At 40.9% G+C, this 27,521-nt stretch overlaps 2 protein-coding genes across 2 annotated transcripts; both read left to right on the forward strand.

Moving 5' to 3' along the window:
- Positions 1-8,632: 8,632 nt before the first annotated feature.
- Positions 8,633-12,405, forward strand: MELLADRAFT_117220 (uncharacterized protein; the record flags this gene model as incomplete). The annotated part of the gene is made up of 3 exons (XM_007412805.1): positions 8,633-11,327; positions 11,391-11,564; positions 11,646-12,405. The coding sequence occupies 3 exons, from the start codon at positions 8,730-8,732 to the stop codon at positions 11,655-11,657; spliced, it is 2,784 nt and encodes a 927-aa protein (XP_007412867.1).
- Positions 12,406-17,516: 5,111 nt separating this feature from the next.
- On the forward strand, positions 17,517-18,847 carry MELLADRAFT_89839 (uncharacterized protein; the record flags this gene model as incomplete). Its single annotated transcript, XM_007412806.1, has 4 exons — positions 17,517-17,979; positions 18,047-18,215; positions 18,286-18,626; positions 18,699-18,847. The coding sequence occupies 4 exons, from the start codon at positions 17,517-17,519 to the stop codon at positions 18,845-18,847; spliced, it is 1,122 nt and encodes a 373-aa protein (XP_007412868.1).
- Positions 18,848-27,521: the final 8,674 nt, after the last annotated feature.

Consider the following 27,521-nt stretch of genomic DNA (forward strand, 5'->3'; position numbering starts at 1 on the left):
AGCCGCAGCTATCGTTCTCAAAAACACTTGCACCTGTTCTTCTCGTCGGTATGTTCTGCTCTTGGCTATTTGAGCCAACATCAAAACGGTTTTAGGTTCAATAACCTCAAGTTGGCGCTTGGAGTATCACATAAACATAAGTACCATGTATCATCCTATCTTTCTTTCTACACATCAACCGATCAAATTTGTAAAATGTCTCCTGACTCGAAAAACCTTTGATTTACAACTATTTACAAGCTGCTACAAAAGCTACACAGACAAGTTCAGATCCCATTGTTTCAACTCTAGTAATCGGTAGGCCTTATTTGATGTACATCTTCAATGATATGCTCATCTGGGTTAGACTCATCCTGTTCCCTACATATCTCTGGATTTCCATCATACTTATACTTTGTTTTTTCATTTGAAATAGGCCGATTAGATTGAATTATTATTTTGATGGAAACCTCATTGGCCAACATCAACAAAGAGCTGACAGGTAACAGATGGCAGGGATCGCAATAAACTTCGTTTTCTCAATTTTAAAATTGTATCAAGTCAGGAAACGGGTTCTAAATTTGAAATGCGGTAAGTATCATCATCAAAATGAAAATGAAGATGATGATCACAAGAATCATCATATTGAATCTTATCTCAAGAGGAATCTTTGTTCCACTTTCCTCTTGACTTCGGTCTCACCTCTTTACAAGCATGTTAAACTGATTAATCCTGTTTGATTGGATCTACTGGTTTCCGATGACAATCAATTCAAGACAGTTGCGATATCCTATTTCCTACTTCCGCGGTCGGCTGAAGTCTGTAGCAAATGTCAGGATCATTGTTAAATGTGGGTGTGATTGATTGATCATGGTTTCATGTTATCATCTTATTAGGGTTATTATTTTTTGGTTGTTTTTGGATACGCATTACAAGCAGTTTCATTATGATGATGCTTTCTGTGGAGTGTTATATCAGTAAAATGAATCTGAAAGAAGCATGTTTATGGCCTCAATTAGTCATATGAGGAAACAATCCATGGATACCTCTAGAACAGCCTGTGAGATTAGGTTGTGATACATGAAAACAATCCAAAGCTCTACCAGTGCTCGACAGCCTAGATGCCCAGGAGACAGCAGGAGAGAATCATCTGGGAAGCAGTGCTGTGTGTGCCCTCACGACAAACCTCGAGGGATGTCATATGGATGTCGGTTCGCGGGTTCTGGGGAGCCCGATGGGCTCTGCTCAGGCCTCTGAACGTCGGAATCCGACGGACATTTCTCAGTGTGCTGTGGGGGGACGTCCGTCCCCCACCAAGAGAAATTGGACATCCGTTGGACATCCAACTGTCCTTGTGGTGTACGGTCACTTCGATTACTGATGCACATCCGCCATTGGCCCAATTGGGCCATGTATTTCCATGAATCCCAATTGGATTTTGCCTGCAACACGCACTTTCAAGCAAGGGAGAGATAAGTTCCTCCCCCTTCCCCTTTTTCTCGCTCGTGCCACTTCATTTCCACTTCTTTTGTCTTCATCCGATTCATAGCTCCATTGTTTTATTACTTCTATTCCGGCTCGTTTGTCCTCCGAGTTCGAGTCGACTCCAATTATATATTCTTTTAACAACCTACCATCACATTTATTTTTTAATTCTTTCATATGCCAAAAGCCAAAGGGACAGCACAAGACGCCCAATCGATGGCATCTTTTCTAGCTCCTCCCACCTCGCAGCTTGCTCTCCCTAACTCCACTCAGTCTTCCAGTTCCAAACCACCTAGTCCAACTCCTGGGCCTTCTCGACCAAGTCCCGCTCGTCACTCCCCTGGGTTTGTACCCAGTTTGGGAGACTCGCGTCGGTCATTGTACCAACCTACCGATGATGGCGAAAGTGACAACAAAGGCTCATCTAATGGGGACCAAGATCCAGAGGAAGACGAAGAGCCCGCTGTAGAAGAGCCTTGTACACCTACTCAATCAAAGAAGCGCCCAGCAAAAGGCAAGGAGAAACCTCAACAAGCTAAGAAAGCTCGAAAGACCCAGGAGAAGAGGAATAGTACTAACACTCGTGCTAAAGTGACCGTAAGTGCCACACTCCTATTCCATCCACATCTACATTTATCTTTTCTAACTCAGTTGTTTGTAATGTCAGGACTTCACTGTACCAAAAGGCGTTGATGTAGATCAAGTCAGTCCCGGACTACCAGCTACTAAGGCTTTCAAGAAAACCACAAGCACTGCCGTTCGACACTTGTTATCCTATTACAAACCGGTTCCTGTACAGATCCAAGACGATGTATGTTCTTTATTTCTAATCAAACCTGAACGCGATGTTAACTACACGATGTTAACTGACTTATATACTTTAATTACAGCCCATAGGTGTCCTTCGAGGATATGAATGTAAATACTGTCCCGAAACTCTCACCCGCGGCACAGATGGCAACAGTAACCTTTACGGCCATCGAGATGGCTACAAGAACCGAGAACCTTGTGAAGGATGTCATATCGCCATGAAAGAGAAAGGACATGGACTTCCACCGACCTATCAAGAACGTATGAAGGCACTTGAGGACGCTTCAACAACTTCAGGCGCTAAAGGATCAGCAGCATTGATGAATGCCTTCATGACTCGACCACCGTTCAGCGTGGACATCCTTAATGTCCTCTTGGTGATCTGGGTATTGAGGCATGCTCTCCCATGGGTTAGATTTCAAGATCAAACCCTCCGTGCAGCATTTCACCTAACACACGCGAAGGCTGATCTAAGGAGTTCTATTTCGGCAGCCACCACCGCAAAAGAACTTTACTTCTCTTTACACGACCAGCTTATCAGCAAAATTAAAGTATGTACAAATGGTCTAAGAATTTGAAACATACCATTAATCCAACTAACTTGATTTTGGACACTGCAGGATAATAAAAGCAAGATTTGCCTTGTCCACGACGGATGGACAACAAAAGGCAATCGTTTGGCATTTATAGGAGTAACTGCCACTTGGATCGATTCCGATTGGAAATATCAAACGAGCCACCTGACTTTGAAGTTAGCAACATGGCACCATTGTGGAGCTTTGCTCGCCAGGCCCGTCGGGAAGTACTTGATCAAGCACGGACTTCATCGAAAGGTTTGTATTTATTATTTTATTTTATTTGTTTTGATTATAAATTACTGACATCTCCTCCAATTCCACATTCCAGGTACTAGCACAGACTACTGACTCGGGTGCTAACAATAAGACCATGGCCGACGAACTCCAAAAGATGTTCATGAACGCTGAAGACTCGGTCTTTTGGAATTCTTCGGACAATCATATGCGATGCTACTGCCACAAACTCGCTCTGGTTGTGAAGCATGGCCTCAAGACCATGAATATTTCAGCGGGTCATGTCAAACCCACCACTCAACCTAGGGCTACGGTTCCGGTTCCTACCTTGGTCCTCAATACTGGAGAAGAAGGTGTCGATGTCCAATCATCTTCAGATGAGGATGATGCGGGATTGGAACCCAACACTGCCAATGCCGATTGTGAAGATGAAGATTGCCTCAACAAGGAACCAGTTGACACTGCGGAACTGGTCAAACGGGCTTTGTTAAAGGTGAGTCAGTATGTGATTGTCTTAGTGCAATTGGCTACTGACTTTTCAACGGCATTTCTTGCAGTGTGACAAGGTTGTCTCATTGATATGTTCGAGCTCATCGCGTCGCCAATGGTTCAATGCACGCGCAACGGCCCAAGGTCTGAAAAGCATCATCCATGGTTGGGGAGTGCGCTGGAATGCAAAAGTGGATAGCAGAAGGCGTGCAGCTGCTGGATATGAGGTAAGTTACAACTCTACCGATGACATATACTTGTGAAGTTTGATGATTTGCTCTTATCCTATTACCTGGTGGTAGATTATTAACAGCATGCTACACACCAATTCAAAAACCAATCGGTTCTTCCGTGGTTTAAGCATCTCCGATGAGGAATGGAATGCTGTTCGTTCGGTTAACCAAGTTTTGGAGGTGTGTATTACTGTTCCACGTTTCTTTATGGAAACTGTTGATTGATAACTTTGTGATGTAGGTCTTTGAGCGTGCAACCAAACGCATGGAGGGCGACTTTGCCTCAGGATGCAAGGTGTTGTCTGAATATCGCAAGGTACAGAACGAACTCCAAGTCCTCCAACAAAGCAGCGCGTTTCCTAGCCTCGACGTAATGATCACCGAGATGCTCAAACATCTCAAAGTATACGCCGACGAGGCCGCCGCGACCGAGGTTGTCCAGATTGCTACTGTCCTCAACCCACGACACAGAATGAATTACATCAACAAGTTCTATCCAGATGTGGCAATTCAAGCGAAACACTCACTAGATATGATTTTTTCGGAGTACTCTGACAACATGCCCAAACCAAGAGCACCTTCAGTCAAAGTTGCTTTAAATCAACCCGAAGAAAGTGATGACGATGAGGATAATATGTTTCCAGCCGCACCGGCAATGGAGACTGTCCAGGATGCTCAACTTGAACTTAGACGCTACCTTGAAGGCGCTAATCCAATTGGCAAAGGCACCAGTGTGCTTGACTGGTGGGCCGTGAGTAACCTTTCACTCTGCATTACCATTATCTTACTTGCCACTAATTTATAAACTTTATGCTATGTAGAGCAATGCAAAGAGTTTCCCAGTCTTGGCAACTATGGCTCGGGATTACCTATCTCTCCCTGCGACTTTGTGCGCGGTCGAGCGTACGTTTTCTTCCGCTGCCAACATCGCCGTATCAAGTCGAGGAGCGATGAAACCTTCAACCATCTCACAGGCTGTTGCTTGCCGAGAATGGTTGAAGAACAAGGCCGTGCCGGCTGGTAAGTTTCAGGAAGCGGTCACTTACCTTCTAGATCATGAGTTGCGCGAGGGGAAAAAGAAGAACAAGGAAATTTGAGCTCTGTTGATTACTATGTATGGGTTACGATTATTTAAATTCCTGTAGATAAATTGTCAAATCTCATTTAATTGTTCTTCCTTGTGATGTTTCACTTTCTTTCTTTCCATGCACCTCTTTCCCTTTCCACATCAAGTCTTTTATCTTTTAATACTATCTTTTAATGCTATTGTTTTGAATACATTTGAGTAAATCATTTTTCTTTCTACCCAAGCGCTGCGTGCGCGTCGCCTACGGTGACTACGGACGCTACGGTGTGGTTCACTACGGGTTGACCGTACCGTAGTCTGGTCATTGGGCTTAGGATACCCTTGACTACACTACGATTACGGTGTGGTTTTAAAGCTAGACCGTACCGTACCGCTGTAGGGACCGTTTTCCACTACACTGCGGTACGATTTGCGTGTTGGTACTGCCTTAATTTTGATGATCAAAAGATTTCAAGCGTAGTAATAATCTTGACACACTGCCTCCTGTACCACCACTGATTACAATCTTTTGCTCAATACTTGAAATGGCAAACTGAACCCATGTCAATAACCACTACTCTTTTTATCCGTGCAATAAAGCAGAGTTCACCAAAATGTAAATTCATCGATGGACATGAAATCAAAACTGATTCAGAAAATGACTTCAAGCCTAATCCTTATTCTTTTTCTTGTGTTTTTGCTCTTTCCACCAAGGGATGAGAGCAATTTTGATTACAGATACTTCTGACTTTGTACTGCTAAACTTTCAACTATCTGAATGTCACTCTAAAGTTTCAGTGATGCCAGCATGGAAACCTCTTTAGTCAGACCACGTCATTTTTTTGTCATTCTTATGAGATTTCTCCCTTGCATCTTGAATTGGTCATACAGCTCACTATAAGTCTATATTGCTATTGTATTGTATTCCTTCAGTTCACTGAAATCTATATCATGGACTTGTATGAGCATTGAGAGGTCAGCAATGCTCTGGTTAGAATGGTGAGAAATTGTTTGATCCCAGAGGGATGGAAGCATCTTGCCCCATTTAGCAATTAGTACAAAACCACACATCTCCTGATATTAGAGTGGTCAGTCTAGGAGTAATATGAAACAATTTCTGGTTCCAGAGGGATGTATGGATGGCTCCACAAGAAGTGTCACTGTGACCAGCCTCTGGTAACTTTGACTCTGGAAGAGACATAGTCATTGTGTGTGCATGATGCATGATCAAGGCACTGAAACCCAAATGCGTGAACCAACTCACATCTTTTTTCAATTTATAATATTGAATGAGTGGTCAGTCAGGACCAAATTAATCTTTGTACCACATTCATATTTTCTAGTCATGAGTTATTCCTTGTGTGCACACTATTCTTCATCCATTTTTGCTACTTCAAGGGTCATAGGGGAAATACAAAGCAGCCAGATGATATCAACACATCTATTCTGATTGCTATCTTTTTTCATGTCTAGGTCAATTCTTCCATCCACAGGTTCTTGGTCTCCTAGAGGCTAGAGCCATCACAGGACCATAGTATATGCCAAAGATTTGCCCCATTCTAATAGCTAGAGCACAGTACCTCTTGTATACATTATAGCTCAACTTTTATAAGATCTATTCAGACAATTATTTCTTCTCCAAATAAACAAATGAGACATCACCTTTAGGTGATATTTTCATTGATAAAGCCTTCACACCCCCCAACAAGCACCTTCCCCTCAGGCTCTATGTTAATATAATAACCAGGTGAAGAACTCTTTGTAGGCATTGTCTCTGTCAAGGTTGCTTTCAAAGCCCATGTCAGCAATCAGATTAAGACTTGATAAGTTTACATTCCATGTTAAACCAAATCCTTTTTGATCACTACTATGCATCTCTTTCCAGAATGAAACCAAATTATGTACTCAAGTGATCCAATCCAGGAACCAGTAAAGCTTCTCATGTGATTTGCGCTAATAAATGTTGTGATTATTGAAGTCTTGATTTTCTCTCTTCTTTTCTCTAAAACACTAGCAATCATCTCACTTATCCGCATTGAGCGATTGTTCTATTTGTTTCCATTCTACTTCTACGTTACTATCATTTGTTGCAGCCATTCCCAATGCGGTGAATGAGATTCACAACATTGACAAGTTTTGTTAACCTAAGTCCAGAGAAATGTTTAGTATATAAAGAAATTTTTGTCGCCTCATACTTTGTTTCCTCACTCAACAATTACTTTATCTTACCTTCGCCACCTTCCAACAGGTTTTTAGCATTTCTCTCATCACTCCATCGTGATCTCTTGGCCCAATAGCGCCCTAACTCACTCTGTCATGTTTATCTTCAGAACACCTCTGTTTTTCTGTACCTTAATAGTGATTTGACCTTGGATTTTACCTATTTTTGTGTCATTAAAACAGTTTGAAACTGTCATTCTAAGTCTTCAATCTACTAGTACAGCCACTCTCAAACTTTTTACTTTTTTCTGCTTTTTTATCTTTTTTCCAAAGTCACTTCTATTATTACACATCAAAACCTATGAACACACATAACCATCTGTCCCACCCCCACCCCAAAGATCCTCTCTCAATTCCAGGTGGTGGGCATGGCATGTTTGGCACCTCAAATGGTACACCAGAAAATTCTCAAAATAGGGGATGGCACTGCCCTACACCAATGGTAATAGACTGCTTTACATCCATTTGAGATATCTGATAACTTCTCAGTTCTCTTCAAATTGTCAACAAAAAGTCCTTTGATTAAGAAACTTGTCCTGTTGTTTTTTTGAGTGACACCAAGCTTTTAAAAGTAGATGCTCAGCATCTGATCATCTACAGTACCACCACCTTCATTACTGCTTTCATCAAAGAATCTCTCTGTTTTTCTTTTTTTTTCTTTTTGTACTTTCCTACTCAGACACACTGGAAATCAAAGAGCTGTGTGCCCCATCTTCTCAATGCTGCATTCATTGTTGTTTTTAAAAGCAATTTGTGATTTTTTTCAACATTTGAATATTTTTACTTTTTGGCTCACAGGGCGCTCCCACGTGCCCCTTGCTACTTGGGCGCGCCTCAAAACGAGCGCTTTGTGCTGAGGCGCACCCTCCATCTGACTCTCAATGACCACAGTGACTGACCCCGTGATTGTGCGCGCACAGGGTCTGTCCTCTCGTCAATTGTCTGGGTGAGGTTTATGCCACAAGAAGTTGATTTATTTTTCTTAGATCTAACTTGGATTTACTTTTACATCGGGATTCTTGATAAAAACCCCAATTAGAGCTTTCCTGGGTCCTGGTGGACATGAAAGTGTGGCAGTGCATGAAATGAAATGGTACTGATCAACTGATGTCGAAGAAAGGTAATCTGTTCTGATTCAAGTTTTAGAATTGTAGAGACCAGATTTGTATGAAATGAGAAACCAGTTTGAGTACCGCTATTTGAAAGAAGCAATTGTTCATGATCTGTATGATTAATGTTTTAATTTTGGATTTGTAGAGGAGATCTGAGGAGATGTGAATGAAATCTTGATTCTTTTATGCATTTAAATGTGAGTCTGAGCTTGACTTCTTGATGAAGAATTGATTGATTGATTTTTGTTAATCTAAAGTGTCAGTCTGTCCAAAAGGTTTCTTTATGTTTGAGATCACACCACTTTAAATTCAAGAAGAATTGCACAAGATCAGATCAAGAGACTTAAGATCACTGATCACGCTTAAGTCGTCAATCTGATTTATAATCCCATCGAAAGCTGGATTGATTTGTCATCAAGCTTTATTCACTCATTCACTTCACTCATTACTTTCAATCAATCACACTCATTCAGAATCACCATCATCCGAATCACCATCACACTTGATGATCAAGTAATCCAAGATGACTAACTTCAATCGAATCATTCAAACCATCAAGTCTATCAAACATTCAGCTTCTCAAACTAATTTATCAGATCATCATCATCAACAACTTAATCAGCATCCTACTTCCAATCCATCTTTGTCATCCACCATGATTAATCATCCATCATTACCAATCTTATCTCTTGAGATTCCATCTGCTCATTTACTTACAAATCAATTCAATCCAACACCAAACACTTCAACTCAAGATGATCAAAACTTAATTGGTGAGGATGTCGATCTGGACAGTAGTTCACTTCTTTCCCTTCAATCTGATCGTTCAAGTAGTCCTTGGGTAGATTTAGGTCATAGGATCACTACTCTTGATTCTACTTCTCATTTCTTAAGTTCAGGTGGTTCTAGTCTTTCTCCTGCTGGTCATCGAAGAACTCAATATGTTCATTTCGGTCCTACTCAACTTACTGAACTCGTTAGATTATGTTCTCCTATGATCTTCCAACGTGGTCTTGATACTCTGGGTCTCTTTAGACCTTGGCGTACAGCTGAACGTAGTCTTCATATCGGTCGATTACAACTTTTGTTTATTAATTATTTACTTCCTAGTCCTCCTTCAACTTTAGAATCTCATCATGAACAGAATCCATCTCTCACTACAACTCGTTCGGTAAAAGTTGAAGATGTTCAAGATGAATTAGTTTTTACTTTGGTTCATGATCTGATTCATGTACTGAAATGGGCTATTCGTCATCTTTCATATCAATCCACTCGATTCGCACTTCAATCAACTTGGTACGAAGAATTCAGTCGAACAGAACGTGAAAAGGGTTATCCTCAGAATGCATATACATCTATCCTATTACCACTCTTACCTAATCCAACTCAAGATTTACTGGATTCAATCTTTCAATTATTATCAGCTGTGGCAGCACATGTAGATCAGAATGCGATGCCAGCATCTCAATTATGTAGATATCTTGGTTTTTGGATCTTAGGACGTGGTACAGATTCGTTTGTTAGCTTTGATCATCTTTACTTGGAATGGGATCGATCCTCTCGTGCATTCGAACATCTCTTCTTGGCTTATCTTCGATCTCAAAACAAATTACCTAAACGACTTAAAGAATTAGTTGGGGTGTATCCTTTGAAACCTGCTGCTTTAGTCTTTACTCCACGTTTTACTACTAAAGTGATCAAAGTCTTGAAAGTTCAAATCACTACTTTTGCGAGTCCTGTTCAAGAACCTATCGAATCGAAACAACAGGAAAATGTTGATAGTCATCAACGTTCATCAAGTCTTCGTCGTCATACTCGTACTCCTACTGTTCGTCAAGCTACTCGTCCTCCTAGTCTTCGTCAATCTACTCGCACTCCTAGTCTTCGTCAAGTCGCACGTTCCTATTCTCGTTCCCGACGTTCGGCTTCAATTTCTACTAGCACACCAGCTTCTGTTCCGCCCCCACCATTACCTCAACCACGTGGACCGCTTGATATTCTAAAGGCAGCAAGTGAAGCAGTTTTGAGCAATGGTCATGATGAGGAATCACTTACCAAGTCACCTTCCTATAAGATTTGGCAAACAGCCCTTGAGCAAGCCAAGTCTTCAGATCCGCTTCATCTTCCACTCACGGAGAACTCTATACCCAAATCAGAGCCATTAGTCAGTTTACTCGACAATGAAACTTTACGTGTGATTCAACTCACCCGACCTCAAGCTGTTACCCAACCTATCATACACGAACCAACACCCAACCCATCTACCGAACCTATTCCTACTTCTTCCAAGAGTCCATCAATAGGTCGACCTAGATCATTTTCACTTGATGTTTCTCCACTTCATTCGACACCTGTCCATCTCACTACACTCTATGAACACAGTTGTTCATCCCGAGTACTTTTATCTACCAAACCTTTTCTCGAAACCCCTCTGAGCTCTCAAGAAGCTTCAGTTGGTTCATCTTCACTAGGACCTACAACTTCATGGGCCGAGTTTGTGGCTTCTGGTTTTTCTTCTTCTACACAACATCCTGAAACTCAACTTGTTACACCTGAACCCATCGAACTACCAGCACCACCACGTGCAAGTATGTCGACGGTTAGGAGTGCAGCAACTACGGTTAGAAGTGCAGCCACTACAGTTCATCAATACAAACGACGGACCATCACTCGAGCAAAACGGCATAAAGGGTTTACACCCTCGATCCGATCTTTCAAAGCTGATGAACAACTTACACCTCGAATAGATACCCCACCACCACCACTCCCTCCTCTTCCACCTCTCTTGAGTTCAGTAAGCTTGATGAACGTAGACGAAGCTTTTCCTGATGTATGGTTAGATACGCTTGGAGAACCGATGATCCGATCGAAATGGCCTAACTTTGTGTTCTCTGGCTTAAGAAAAGAGATTTCTAGATCAGATCAGGATCAAAAGATTTCTCATTTCTTGGTTGAGGAATCTAGATTGGAATCTAAACGTGAGGAAGAAGAGATGGTCCAGATGGGTCATCAAGGTATCGTTCCATCGGAGCCTCGTCTTGTTAATCCGAATCCTGTTGGGTTAGAAGAGTTGGGTGTTATGAGCCAAAGTGAAAATGCTTCACATCTAAACCATATACCTGTAAGTCTTCATCCATTCAAACCGTAGATTTTCATCAGACATTAACTTTTTTTGAATGATTAGATTGATGGTGCTGGATCAGAAGGAACTCATCAAGCTTTGAGCATCAGTTCAATGTTTTTGAGTTTGGGTAAACATTCGAAACGGTGGATCTCGGGTTTGTTTGATGATCATCATTCTCGTTTGGGAACTCATTGGATTAATCATAAGAATCAAAAAACGAAACTTACTAGTGATGTGAGTCAATTGGTTTGGTTTTTTTTTGGTTGCTGGACGGTTTGATTGATGTGATTGGTTTTTGGTTTTTTTGGGTTGAAGGTTGAAGGTTAAGGGTTAAGGGTTGAGCTGCTTGGGATGTTTTTTGGGGATCAGGCGGGGTTTGTTGCGCTTGAGGATTAGAGAAGAGTATCTTCCATGGATGTGGTTTGTGGTTTGTGGTTTGAGGTTGGGGATTGGTTTAGTGGAATCATATTTGATAAGTGATAGGTTTCTTTTGAAGCAGATTAAAGAGGTTTTGGGATCAAAGAAACTTTGGTTTTGGTTTTGTTTTTTTTTCAAGTTTTTTTTTTTTGCTGAAAGTACCTCGTCCTGAAAAGTTAAAGTTGAACAGTTTGATTTGTTTTGGTTTGATTTTTTATTAACTTCAAGAAACTTTTTTAATTGTTATTTCAAGTTTCGCTTTTTTAGTTTCCTTCATACACATTATACACACATAAAGAATACGATTCCAAGAGTTTTTTCATTTACCCTTTGCTTTGATAGTTTCAAGTACTTACTACTCTTTTTGCAGAACTCGTCTCTCGTTTATTTATTGATGGTTTCGAATTAGATTGTTTTGTTTTTTTTCGCAGACGCAGACTGTTTGGTTTAGTTTATTGTACATATAAACGTTTAGAAGTTGTGTGTGGAAAGTGAAAGTTGTTAGTGAAGGATTGGATGGGCAGGGGTATTTATATACAATGCATATAGTAATTTTTTATGTTGAAGGGAAATATGAACAATTTTTCTTTGGTGGATTTGATTTGGTTTTGGTCGTTTGGATATACATATTTGAAATTGATTTTTTTTTCAAAGTGGTTAGTTTATGGAAAATAAGTGAGAAAGAAAAAAGATGATCAAAATGAAAAGTTTGATCAAGAATGAATCAATGAATCTGAATAAGCAGATTGTTGAGTTGGTTTTTTTTCTAAATGTGAAAAAAGGCGTGCCAGACGATTCTTAAAATAGTGGCACGGCCCTACACCAGTGGCAATAGACTGCTTTAACACTTATTTGAGATGTCTGATGGTTTCTTGGTCGTGTTTGAATTGTTAACACATGAAAAAGGTATTTGATTGAGAAAGGTATCTGGTGGGTGGTTTTGGGTGATCTTGAGTTTACGGAATAGATGCTTTTGCGCCTGATCATTTATCTTGATTTCTGTTTTCATCAAGGAATTTCTCTTTTTTCTTTTTCTACTCTTTTTGCACTTTCCTACTTAGACACAGTGGAAATGAAAGATCAGTGTGCCTCATTTTCTGAATCCTGCAGTCATCACGTTTTCGAAACCAATTCTTGATTTTGGAAACGTTTAGAGACTTTTTCTACTTTTTGGCTCACAAGACACACGCCTTAAGTTTTAACTGAGAAGAATCTATATTTTTTATTATTTTTCAAAGATTTATTAAGGTTTTTATTGAGATCTGCATGGTTGGTAAGACTAATCTATAATAAATCCTACTGAACTGAGGATTCTTCAAGATTTCAAAAAGATAAGAAATGGTTTGATATTTGGGATTTGGTTTACTGAAGATGAGGGGAACTTGATCAGATGAAAAAAGAATTAAATTGATAGAAAATTATTGAGAGATAAGAAAAACAAATGTAGATGAAACAATAAGAAAAAAACAATCAAGAAAACAAAATGAAACCAAATACATAAACAAATTGAAAACAAGATTGAACTTGAACAAATTCTACTATCATCAATTCACATCTCACTATAGAATTTATTTAAAAATTCTAACCCAGCCAACACTTCAGCGTGTGTTTTACCACCGTGAATCACCTCGGGAGCCGAAGAAGGTAATCCGAAAGGAGAAAGTAATGCTTCGTGGATCGTATAAAGCTTCTCCTTTGGAGTCGGAGTAGGTTGTTTCTTACTCAACCACCTTGGGGTGGCCGAGCTTGGTCCGGTTGACGCGATTCTTCTTGATGATGGGGTGGACATTGGCAACTTGGAAGTAGAGCCAATTGGTGATACCACACTCGATGTGGCTGGCGACGATGAAACAGTGAGCCCAGGTGTGAAGAAAGTTGAAGACACCTTGCTGGGCAGTGTGTGTCTGTTCTTTCTGGGGACTCGGACTGGTGTAGAATTTGACCAGTCGACCGAGTTGGAATCGTTTTGGAATTTGTGCATCTCTGATCTTGGAAAGTCGATGCCTTTTGACTTTCCGTGTTGTGAGGCCTGAAAAGAAATCGAATATAAGTATAAGTATGTTGTTGAAAATTATGCGGTGTACGTGGAAATAGAAGAAACAATCGAGTGGAATATGACGAACCGAAATAACACCGTCATCCGCACTGGGTCCAGCGATTTCCACCTTCGTCTTTACAGTTTCAAAGGGGTGGATCACCTTTTGGCTGAAGTTCTGGTTTACGGGGAAACCAGCAGGAACACGGATCGGAACTTTGGTCTATGTGCAGAGAATACGTTGTGTCAGATAAGAGGCAAACATAAGATGCCAGAAGGTTAGTGAGAACGTCACTTACCGATCTTTGGCGTGCGTATCGGCGTGATGTCGCGTTGTTTGCCGATCTAGCCAACGCTGCTAAAAGTGGATCGGATTGGTCCTGTTAAATCGACAAAATAAAAATAACAGATGAGCTTCAGTTATCAATGACGAAACAAAAAATGAAAATGTAACGATATCATTGTAAAATCAATCAAGTGGAACACAAACTAACCAAATCTTCATCATCATCCGCATCGACTTCGGCCGTCTCCTCGTTCAGATCATCAAAGGTACAAAGTAGCCTTTGACTAAAGTTTTGATTCACTGGGAATCCGGCTGGAACACGCACAGGAACCTTTGTCTATGGGAAGGAAGTACATATATCAGATCAGATGAAGATAAAGGATCACAAAAGTTACTGAGAAAGTCACTTACGGATCTTTGAGAAGCGTATCGGTTCGAAGTTGAAGTGTTGGCCGAGCGAGCCAAAGCCACCAAGAGCGGATCACTTAGGTCCTGTTAAAGGAACAAGATCAATGAAAGGCGATGAGTCCAACGACCATTAATGAAACGGTAGAGACGATCTAAAGACATCAACGCTTACCAGTGTGGGTTTCACAACCGGTTTCGGGTGTGCCATTTCATAGGCTTTGGCACGCTAAAGTAAAACATCAAGGTTAACAAGAGAATCACAGGTATTTGGCAAGAGGATAATATAGCTCACTTTAAAATTGGAGGACGAGATACCAACAACCTTGTTAGGCTTATCCGATAACTTGAGTGCTGATAAAAATCGTGCACGGCGACAGGGTTGGTTGGATTGGGAATGCATATCAAAGAATTGCGGTGAAGAGGGATGGGTAAAGATAAGGAATTAAAGGTGTATGTGGCTTTCGAAAGGGTAGTCACGAGAGGATAAGGATGTTTTTTAGAGAACTAGCGAGAAAGGTAAGTGTTAGATGTGTTTGTCAATGTTAGATTGGATGAAATGATATATCGATGGAATGATGATGAGAAATGGTTTGTGGTGAGCAAAAAGGTGAGTATTTATATTGAATTCCGTCTCACCAGATAATGCTAAGGAGGTTCTCTGACTTCATACGCAAAGGAGCGCATGGATGAGTTTGGCATCAAATTCTTAGGCAGGCACCGAGTTCTATCTACTTTGTCCTGAATAATTTCCTCGCCATCTTTTAGTTGAGAGCACGGGAAGGATCCCTTGAAAGGAAACTTGGAGTCACACTCAACAAGGGCAATAAGTATGGTGATTTTCGATTTTAGTCAGTTCTTATTCGAGATCCAAACATATTCTATCCATCACATGTTTCCTCAAAGCGCCCAATATATTGTTACGTGGAAAGTTGTTACCCGAGTTTTGTAGATCAGGTCGCGAACATATCGACTGAATAGTAAGATGGCTGATGACCGTTTAGAAATATGTGAGAGTTGATAGAATACTGCACTAAATCTTGCAAGAGAATCAATCAGAGGCACTCACAAAATCAAACACGGATTATGACCAGGTTGAAGAAAGGAATCGGAGCGTACTGTCTTAATTTTGATGATCAAAAGATTTCAAGCCTGATTATAATCTTGTAACACTGCCTCTTGTACCTGTGCGCATTGCGATTACCTTATTTCCCTCAATTCTTGAAATGAATAATTGATCCCACATGAATAACCGCTCCTCTTTGTCTGTGTGCAATGGAGCAGAGTTCACCAAAATGTATATTCATAAATGGACATGAAATCAAAACTGATTCAGGAAATGACTTCAAGACTAATCCTTATTCTTTTGCTTGTGTTTTTGTCACTTGATCAGCTTACACTAGGTTCCATCACCCTTTCCACCAAGGGATGAGAGCAATTTTGGTTAAAGATACTCTTGACTTTGTATTGCTAAACTTTCACCTTTTTGGATTTTCACTCCAAAGTTTCTGTGAAGTAAGTATGGAAACCTACTTGGTCAGGCCAAATCATTGTTTTTTTGTCATTTTTATGAGCTTGTGCCTTTCATCTTGAATTGGTCATACTGCTCACTATAAGTCTATATTGCTGTTAGGTTGTATTCCTTCAGTTAACCAAACCTATATTGTGGACTTGTATGAGCATTGAGAGGTTATAAGTAATGATCTGGTTGGAATGGTGAGAAAATATTTGATCTTGACAGAAAGTCAAAAGTTATAATTGATCCAGTAAGCTTGGATGGATAGTTCAGCAATTTGTACATGCAAGATCACACTTCTCCTGATGTTAGAGTGGTCAGTCCAAGTGTGATATGATTCAATTTCCAGTTCCAGAGAGATGGTGCAGCGCAGTTTAGGTGCAAACTGCACTGTGCGGCCAAAAGTGGCAGTGGACACTGCGCTGCGCTGGTAAAACACCGCAGTGGCCAGATTTTATGAAAACCCGTGCGCTGTGATACGCGCAGTGCAGCGCAGTGCAGGGACCCAAAAACTGTGCAAAAAATTTTTCACCAGCAGACAAGTTCGAGTCTCAAGACACACCAGAAAGAGCGCACAACTCTGGGCAAATACAAATGAAATGAGAAGGCCAAATTTGAATGATATCTTATAAATAAAAAATCATAAGAGAAAATACTCGATTGTAATTAAGTAATTGAAACTAGGCAGCTTTTTTTTTGCCAAACCAGCGACAAGCTGTTCGACAGCAGCCACCGCCTTCCCAAGCTCTCCATCGGGCACAAACTTCTGCTTCAACCATTGACAGACGCCAACAGCCCGTTCAATCGATCTTGATGTGAGGCCGCCCCGTCTATTTGAACACACGATTGCTGCAGTTGAAAACGTCCTTTCAACTGCGCAAGAAGAGCCAACACAAGCTAGGAAGTCACGAGCCAACTTCGCGATTTTTGGAAATTGCCTTAGGCATGCAAAACGAAATATAAAAGTGAAGGAGAAAAGGAACAAGTATAAGTTGTGACAACTTTCAATTTTATAGAGAAGAGCCAACCCTGTGCCAGCAACGCACCGCACAACAGAAAGCGTGTTTTTTGGTGTGTTGCTCCGCAACACGCAACAAATATGGGACACAAAGTAGAAGCCGGGCATGTGCCCAGATTTTTTTGGCAGTAAATTTGAATTCTGGGCCCGGACTTTTGCCCAGAAAATCGAAATTTACAGGTAGGCCGGAGGATCTGGGGAACCGCTGAAATGCCTCTGAGCCTCTGAGAATCCAGCGTAAGCCCATGACCTATGGGTTTACAGAGCGCCGGAAAACCAATTTACACAACCTTTTGTCTACCTAGGCTGGACCTAGCCTTTACTGATACCTAACGTCATACACAATTGGACCTTTTAATCCTACCGTTAAAAACTAGAGGCTTGCATGTGGTATCACTCTTTCAAACTAGTGACATCCGTGTCGTCCCCACTTCCCACACCCCATGATCCATCCCTTATGTATGTGTGACGATTGCCAACACAACACTCTTCCTTTCACCACTTCAGCAATGCTCTTACGTGACTTCGTCCACCAAATGGACGCCAAAACACCTCAGTTATCAGCCACCCTCACTGTAAAGGATTTTGTACGCTTTGCTTCTCTCACTGCAAAAGTCCAACAAGTTGCCGGGGAATCGTTACGCCCCACACCTGCTCAAACCACGGCGGTCATGCCATTTCTGATCTCTGCGCTTTTGACTCAAATACCTGAACACTTGATGGGCGAATTATGGCGCCTAGCGTTTACTCACTTGCCCGGATGCGACATCGACACCTCTGCCGCTCTTCGACTGTGTGGCCTGTCACCCGATCTTACCAACAAGCTGCCGGAACAATTCTTACGTGCACCTCTATTGATATGTATCTGCTGCCCGGAGGCTTCCGCCTTGCACATCCATTCGCGTCTGGATGGTTATCTCTACGATACCGACGGCACCCACGCCGTTCAGACAGTGATCCTGTGCTGCTCCAGTCAGATTGTCTCCATTAAATGACCCCCTCTTATACTATTTGACTTTCAACTGACATCTTTGAACAGACCCAACGTGTGGGACCTTCTACAGGCCCAGCTATTACACCAAAGATGGTTTCCAAATCTATTACTCGCAGGCAATGGGACGCGAACCCAATTATCTGCATATCCACTGTCATTTCTATATGACCTGCCGTTTGGCTTACATGTTCCAAGTTATCCAGATGCTAGCGCAGTGAGCCCTTGATAATTCATTTCTTCTTTATATCTTTCAACTTCAGTCCCTGATGCAATGTTTGTTGCAGTGTATCCCACTTCAATCTGGTCAATTGGTACAACCAGATATTCGTAGAGGACACCCCCATAGCACATTTTGACCCCAACCAAAAGTTCACCCCGTCCATGTCAGAGGAGGTGTGCCGTGATGGACTCATTATTCATTCGTTGATGAACCACGCCAACCGCCGAGGAATTCACCAGGCTGTCACTTCAACTGGGAATGACTCGATCCGTTTTGATTCCGCAATACAAGACCACCTGGGGAGGTTATCAGCTGAAGGAACACTGTATTGTGACCACTTCTGTTCCAGCTGTGTCCGGATTACTTCACAAACCGATCCAGAGACCGGAGAAACCTTTTATAAATGTAAGTCATGCCATATTCGACGTCTCTAGACTTGACAATTGGCCGGCCTTAGCCTGACTTACATCATTCCAGCAATCCGCGCCGTCGTGACCGATGGTCTCACCATCGGGCACTACTGGTGCAGTGCCTCATCTGAGCAATTACAAGACATTGCAAAACGTTTCGGTCTGCCCGCACCTGAAGGACCTTGTACAAACCATCTCAACTCGATCAATGATTGATACTGTCCGGATCACTTCCTCATCCTCGGTGGGAAATGCCGTGCTCAGCCTTGTCCTAAAGCGGTGTAGTATTTAAAGCTCAACAAGAGCTTTACAACACCTAAGAAGGGATAATCTACTACGTGTAATATAGTAGAAGTTGCCTAAAGACTGCCTTCTTCAAAGAAACCAGCACAAGGGCACTTGCTGACCACTTTGTGATAACAGAGAAATAGATAAGGCACCAGAGAAATAAAGCAATACTGTTGTTAAGTATTATTCCCAGATTTTAAGCGCAAAAAGTCACACACTATGTTTATTACTAGCAATACTGTTGTAAGTATTATTCCCAATTAGACTTGTAGTCTTTAACACACGTAAATAAATTTCTCCTTGCTTTGAAGGGGCGGATTTAAGTGATCTTAGTACAAATATAGTAAATAAATGATGATTTATAACACTACAACAAAGGTATAAGATGCAGAAAAGGGAGCTACAATCTTAAAATCATCAAGGAGTACTTATATCCCCATGTAACAATCTTTACAACAGTCAACAGCCTAAAAAACCAGTCAAATCCGCCTAAATAACCCTAAAAACCATGTAATGACGCAATGTAATGATCTTGTTACTAATGTATGATGTAATTTTCACAGCCAAAAGTGATCAATGACGCAATGATGTAATGTACAGCACTTCTTATGATGATTACAGGTGATTTTTTCCTTGTAAACTAGCTGAAACCCAATTTTTGAGATTACAAATTTTTTCAGATGTGCTCCAATTTTTGATTACTAAAGTGCATCTTGTAGCCCACGTGTTACTGATCATTTCTGACACCTATAAGACCTACTTCTGATGAGTGATGAGTAAGATATTGAGTTGTGAAGTTAAGGTTTTTTGGTGTTACATGTGACTTGTGACTGTAAATTCGAGATGATTAATTTTTTGCTTAATATCATAAATAGATCACCACATCCTCCTCTTCTTCCCAAACTGCCCCCAGTTTACCAATCAATAAAATAAATCATCTACTCAATAAATTCGAATTTTTCCTCAAATCTTTAAATATCCTTCTTAATTATAAATATGGTTATCACTACACCTCCATCTGTTGGTTCACCTTGTGTTCAATGCCGCATGGTTCACTCTTCCTGCTTATATCAAATAAATTCTGCGTGTCAAAGATGCCATAACCTTGGTATAATATGCTGTAAGTCTTTTCTTTCATTTCTTCTATTATAATAATCTTCAATGTTTTTATTTATATTAATTAATTTTATTCCTTTTATACTTTCTTTTATAATTTTTCTTTTAATTCTAGCCTATCCAGCAGCGCCTTCTACCAATATTTCACCTGTACCTGGTTCTCCTACCAACACCTAAGACGCTCAGCTTCGCCTCGCTTTCAGGGCAAAATTTTGCAGCGCGGCGAAAAATCGCTACATGTAGCTCACACAGCGCACCGCTTCTGAAACTGAAGCGCTACACAAGCAAGGCAGCGCGGCGGCTTTTTGAGTCGCTCGCGCTCCGCTTTGTCTATTTCTGAGCCGAGGCAGCGGCGCGGGACGATGTATCTATTCACAATTTTTTAATTTTTTTCATTGAATATACACAAGAAAAAAAGGTTATTTACAAGAAAAAACACAAAATTCAAACACATACTAAACAAACAGCATAAAGAGTGACTTGAAAGGTTATTAGATTAGAAAGTTGATAAGATAGGAGAGTAAAGAAAAGTAAAAATAGCTGTGAGGAGTGACTTTAAAAAAGTTAATAAGATGAGAGGAAATTAGGGAAAATAGGAAAACTTCACCGGGATCAACATGTATATTGACACCATTATAAACTATCAAATAAACCGAATCAAGGTAATTGAGGAGGAAATGAACGAGCGACAAAACAAGATAAGAGAAAACAAACATGAGACAAGAGAAGCAGATAGAATGATTCACACGTGGATGGAGTTGCTTGAAGGATAATCGAATCAATCAATGACAATGATGTGTTTTTTCTTCTTTGCGTGTTTTTCAAAGGAGGAAAGGTAACCAAGAGCTTCAGAGAACTGGTCATTTGTTGTGATACCACCTCTCAACCATTCCCGCGTTCCTACAGACCGTGAGATTGTCTTTGGTTTCAAAGAACCTCGTCCTGGGACGGCGATATCAGCCGCCGAGGAGAATGTTCGTTCCACGCAACACGATGTAGCCAAAATCGACATGAAGTCGCGTGCCAATACAGCAAGCACCTGGAACTTTGATTCGTTTACCTATGTGAGACCAAAGATAAAGAAACAATACATTAGTCCAGAGGTTGGTGAGTGAAAGAAAGGTAATAAGCTTACTTTCCACCACCCCAATTGTGTTTGGCCAGGCATGATCAGCTCATTACCCTGCAAGTACATCTCAAGTTCCGAGGCACGAATGGAATCAGGTGTTTGAAGGATAGCAGATGAGGTGAAGACATCGTATTGATCAAAGACCTCCTGTGAGGTAGAGGAAACCGGAGAAGGGGAAGAGGCGGGAGTAGCTGGCCAGCTGTCCAAAGCCGAATTGAAGTGCTCTTCGATAAGTTCCTTAGCTTGTGAGGCGTGTTGTGGGTAATGCAGATCAAAGAATTTTAGACAGTACTTGGGGTTGAGGACAGTTGCCAGGATGATCACATCAGCATTGGCGGCTTCAGACTGGTATTGGGTGAGCTGAAGTAACATTGAGTCAATCATTGTGTGGAGCGTAGGAAAGTCGGTGTTGTTCTTTATCTCCAAAAGGTTCTCGGACACTCGCAGATACTCCGCCAGGAGCATTGATCCTGAGGCAATGTTGCCCTCCAAACGTTTAGTCGAGGCACAAAAGATCTGGGAAACAAAGATATCAGAAACATGGAACAGAGAAGGCAAGGAGTATGTAATGAAAGAGAGGGAGATACTTACTTCTAAAATCTTACATAAAGAGTCAACCGTGTCCCATTCATCCATTGACATCATGATGCCTTCATAGTATTGAGTTTTCCGATCACCTATAAGAATAGAATCCACCACCTGGTAATCATTGTAGGTCAGTTACCGTTTCTTTTGCAAAGTAAATCACATCAACTTACATCACGCGCAGCTACAAGGTGCGAGTACATAGCTAAATCTATGTTCCACCGCACTCCCCAACCAGCAATAGGTCCAGGGCCATGGTAGCCCATCTGTTCAGCTCTACCTTTGAATTCTCCTCGCCTGGCGTTGCTCCGGGTGAGCAATGCGTTGAAATGTTTTAACTGTAAAAAGATATTTAACAAGTTAGTTCAAGATCAAAAGACAAAGCAGATAAAGGAGAGAGTACTTACTTTCATTGCGCCTTTGACTACAATACAACCATCCTTTGGGATGTCATCATATGTAAGGTCATCGTCCTCATCGTCAGAACCAGGATTGAGTGAGGCAAAATGACTGCGAGCATTGACAACATCATCCTCATCATCAGAGCAATTGTAGTTGATTGCATCGTCAATGAGATCATCGTTCAATACAACCGTAGGAACTGGTACAGAGAAATTGGGAGGAGTGGTGGGCTTGACGTGACCGGCAGCTAACCCGATTACCTTAAGGCCTTTCTTGACTATCAATCCGAGCTTGTGGGCATAGCAGCGTACGTGGTTTTTTGAAGAGTCCCAATCGATTGGATCATTGCTTTCGGAGAACATAACCTCCATCTCCCGTGCCATGGTGTTGTTTGAAGAACCAGAGTCCTTTGTTTGACCTAACATGTAAGCAAACCGAAAAAATTGAGACAAGGTTAGTGAGACGTTAAAGAAAAGAAAGAAGACATATATTACAACTTATCTTTTTGTGGAGTCCATGCGCTATGAGGAAACACGCCACTGGTTGCGCTAATAAATACCCGAACTTGTTCCATGCTACCAGCTTCAAGCTAAGATGGATCGACCGATAGTTCCATTGGTCATCGATGAAGTTTGCTGAGACGCCTATGAAGGCATACCTGTTACCTTTGGTGGTCCACACGTCGTGGACCAATGAGAACTTGCCGGTGTTTTCCTGAAACAGAACCAATGCGTTGTTAGTTTATGTTTAATCGATGATAGCAAGTTGAAAGAGAGATAGACTTACAGATACTAAGGCTATCGCAGCCGTGCTCAAGCTGAGATACAAGTCTTTGGCCACACCAGCGGCCCAAGTTGGAGTCCTCAGTTCGGCACGTCGATCGGCGAGTTTGAAAGCCGCACGAAGAGGAACATCATAGAAACGGTTAAATGGAAGGGCGTGCTTCATAATCCACATCACCAATACGGTGTTGCATAAGTCGACACTGAAGGTTGATGACGAGAGAAACGAGTCGAGTGACATTTGACCATTCATTTCGTTTGAAGAGGCAGCAGCTGCTTGCTCTTGAGCCCAGGTGAGAGGGAGTACACATCCTGCCCTGATGGCACGAGCTCTTTGAGGGCAAGAGGCTCGTCCTTTACCACCATCACGATGTGCATAGATATTGTAGAATGTACAAAAACCACGAGCGAAGACACCGTGACACCAACGGCACTTGTAGCCTCGTGGATCGTCTCCTGTCTAGAAAAGGAATAGATTGAGACAAAAAATGAAAAGAAATGAAAAACGAAGATAAACAAAATGAATCAACTTGATGATGATCTGGTTGAAGCCGAGAATAAAAAGACATACCTCTTTTTTGATATGAACAGGAGGATAGAAGTACTCCAAGAAGGTGGCAAGACGACCTGGACTGCGCATCACTCCTTCGGTTTCAACGACTTCGATATCGGAGTCCTGGTTGACGTCGATACAATCTGGTATCCCAACCTAAGTCATCAAAGCAAAAAGTGAAAGGAAAGAAGATGAAATGATGGTTAATGATCTATGTAAATGATCATGCTAGGTTTAACAAGGAAAACTTACAGGTACAGCGGCTTTTTTGAGCTTCTTGACTGGTGCGCGAGGTAAGGTTTCGGAGGCACCAGAGCCTCTTGGACGGCCCTTGGCCTTTGAACGAGCCTTGGATTTCACAGCTTGGATCTTCTTTTTTTTCTTCTTCGATAGCACCTGGAGAAAGTCTTCGGCTTGGGTAACTTCCACAACTAATTCGGAGTCGGGAAGAGCTGAGTTGGGATCATAAGGGGGATCAGAATCCAAATTGGGTAAGTCGCTTTCACTTGAAGGTCGATGAACCGAGATTCTCGAGTCAGGTGACTGAATAACAAAGCCTGGTTTAGGACCGGTTGGGCTTTGTGGACGAAGACTAGGACCAGTAAGCGAAGCAGGAAGGGCAAGACTAGACGATTGGGACATAGTGAATATGAATTTTTAATAAAAATCAGTTAATCGAACAAAGAATCAGAATACAAAATTTGAGAAGGTAAGAAGGTAAGATGACAAGGTTATCAGGTTCAAATATATTGGTGAATATATTTGTTGAAGATTCTGCCAAGGGAAAAAGAGGACGAAAGGGTGAAGAGCTCACCTTATATACATGTGAACAGGGTATGATAGGACCACGAGGAAAGAGGGTGATTGCGTCAGTTTGGTCTTTGGAGATGAAGGAGCAAAGCTAAATCAAGGAGGGCATTGACATATCAAAGAACCGATGAGATTATCGAGCTTGGTTGACTGGGAATAATGGGGTGTTTGTTGAGTATTGGGGTGAAGTCGTATCAATATTGACATTTCCAGAGCTTGGCGAGGATGTTTGGTAGACGTGCAAGCCATCCGAGATGATGGTTGGGGTGAAAAGCAGCCTGAATCTTGATGTGAGGCTTTGGACCCTGCATAGATCGCTGCATACCGCTCTATGCAGGGCCTGCGGGGCGGAACTTTATGGCGCCTCGCTAGATCCGCGATTCGCTTTGGAATGAGGCTGAGAGTTGCAGCGCTAGCGGATCGGGTAAACTGGCTACCCCGGAAAAAGTCGAGCGGTGGCGGGGCGGTCCGCTCCGCTGCCGCTCCGCCACCGCTTTTTGCAGCTGAGCTCTTCAGGTGTTGCTCCTACTTATAATTTTCCACCTCCAAACACGCCTAATACACCTATCAGAGTCAATTTCTTAAATCCTTATAATATTAATCAACACAATACACCTTCAGCTCCTGATTCTCCAAACCCTTCAATAACTTCATCAATTGAAACCAATTTTACTACTTCTGACCCCTTTTTCGAAAAATTATATGAACATAACTTAGCTTGGAAACTTGACTATATTACTTATCAAAATTGGCATTCTTGGAGGATCTTGGATGATACTATAAGACAGTTTAAAGAAGCTGGATATGAAGTACCCAACATTACTAATAATCATTATCATCTTTTGCGTGCCCATTCTATTGCTGAATATGTTTCCAGAAAGGGTGAGGATGAAAATTTAACTGTATCCACCTTTATTCCATTTATTAATCATGCTGAGCGTGCAAATGCTGCTTTATTATCCCCTTATAATACTCCTTCTACTAATCCTCCTAATACTGAACTTCCAATAGTTAATAATGATCCACCCGTAATTCCTTCTGTTAATTCCCCATATACTGATTATAATTATTCTGAATATACTCCTACCATTTATGAACTTCCCAGTTGGCTTGATCCACGCCTTTACCCATCTTCTCCTTCTTAATATTACTATTCTTTATTAAATGTACATTGATAACTAGTGAAACATATCCATTATTCTTAATCTTTATTATATTTTTAAACTCTTTTCTTTTTATTCTTTTAATCTTTATATATATATATTTATATTTAGTTATTTGAAATTAATATTATTATTTGCTTTTAAGTAATTATAATTGCGCCTCCTCCTCATCAGTGACCTCCTCCTCTTCTTCTGCTGTTGGAATAATACCTCTTGGATAAAATCTTTTGACGTGTTCTGCTGCATATCTTCTTGACAATTCTACACCATTTAACTCTTCTAAAATATAAGATCCTCCCACGTGTTGTTTAACAATTCTAAAAGGCCCATTCCATCTATTCTTGAATAATTTTCCCCATTGAAATTCCAAACTCTTATTATAAGTTAATACTAAATCTCCTTCTTTTAATGGCTTCCTCATTCTATGCGCATTTTTCTTATCCCAATATATAATTCCTTGAACTCTTGCTTTCATCATTTTATCATATGCCTTATTAATAATTTCTTCCCTACATAATAATTTATACTACACAAAGTTGATTCTGGAACTTTTCCACAAAATTTCCAGAACATTTTTCAGAAATCCAGAATGCTTCTGCACCCTGGGCAAAAGGGCATTCAAACATGTACTGCTTTTCACAAGTCCAGGAGTCCAGAACACAGTCAAATCTGTGTTCTGGGGCAGTTCTGGAAAATTTGTGGAAAAGTTCCAGAATCAACTTTGTGTAGGACAATTGTTCCATCCTTGCTTTTAATAATTCTTCTCCCGTGGTAATTCTTTCCCAATCAATACCTAAAAATGTCCCAGCCTCTAAATCAATTGGTAATACTGCTACTTGATTAAATATCATCTCATAAGGAGACATTCCAGTTGTTCTTTTTGTGGAAATTCTATCAGCAAATAAGACTTGAGGTAAAAATGCTTCCCAAGATGTTCCACTTTCATCACTTAATTTAATTAATGCGCCTTTAATATCCTTATGTCCTCTTTCAACCATTCCTTCTGCTTGAGGCCAATAAGCTGTTGATTCCACCACTTTTGATCCAGCCATAGTAACTGCTTCTCTAAATATTCCTTTAAATTCTGATCCACCATCAACTGTAAAACATTTCACGGACCCATATCTCATTATCCATTCTTTTGTAATAAATTTGGCTACTGCTGTAGCTGTTAATTTCTTTAAAGGTGCTGCTTCTACCCACCCAGATAAATCATTAAATCATCCCTGGCAAATATAGCATAATCATGGCTTCCAGCTTTGATATGAATAGCATCCAAACTGACTCTTCCAAACACGGTATTTTCACCTGTAGCCCTTCCAACTTCTTTTTCTTTCTTTGAACTTTTCTTTTGACATTCTTCACATGATACCACCCAATTTCTAACTGACTCTTTCATTTCAGGCCACCAAAATCTTATTGAACACCTTCTGTAAGTCTCTTCAATTCCTCTATGTCCCAATTCCTCGTGTAACTTTTTTAATATATGTTCTTGTCCTTCAATTCTTGATATTACCAATCTTCCTTGAGGTACTCCCCTTTTTTTTAACCTATTTCCATCCACGTAAAATAAAGGTACTTTACTCTTAATCTTTTGAAATTCAGCATCTTCACAATCTTTTGGTCTTATTAAAGTTGTTAAATATTCCTCCAAATTACGCCAAATTCCTTCTTGACTCCACATAGAATTTTCTTCAAGTATAACCTCCTCTTCTTCTAATTCTGAACTTCCCACCTGTAATTGAAAACTTTCATATACTTTAATTTCTTTCTTATCTTCATCAAAACTTTCTGCTTCATCTGATTCACTTCCAGGTTCCCTTCTTGATAATCCATCAGGTATTCCAAAGCTCTTTCCATGTTTATGAACAAGATCAAATGAGAATAATTGTATGTAAGCTACCCATCTTGTCATAGCTGCATTTGGTAAACTAGGCGCATTAATCATTTGAATTAAAGCCTTTGCATCTACTTGCAATTCAAAATGTTGACCCCATAATTTTGTTTTAAACTTCCTCATAATCTTTGCCACGCCACATAATTCCAATTTAGGTTGAGAGTA

This window comes from Melampsora larici-populina, assembly GCF_000204055.1.
Source record: "Melampsora larici-populina 98AG31 unplaced genomic scaffold MELLAscaffold_33, whole genome shotgun sequence".
NCBI classification, from domain to species: domain Eukaryota; kingdom Fungi; phylum Basidiomycota; class Pucciniomycetes; order Pucciniales; family Melampsoraceae; genus Melampsora; species Melampsora laricis-populina.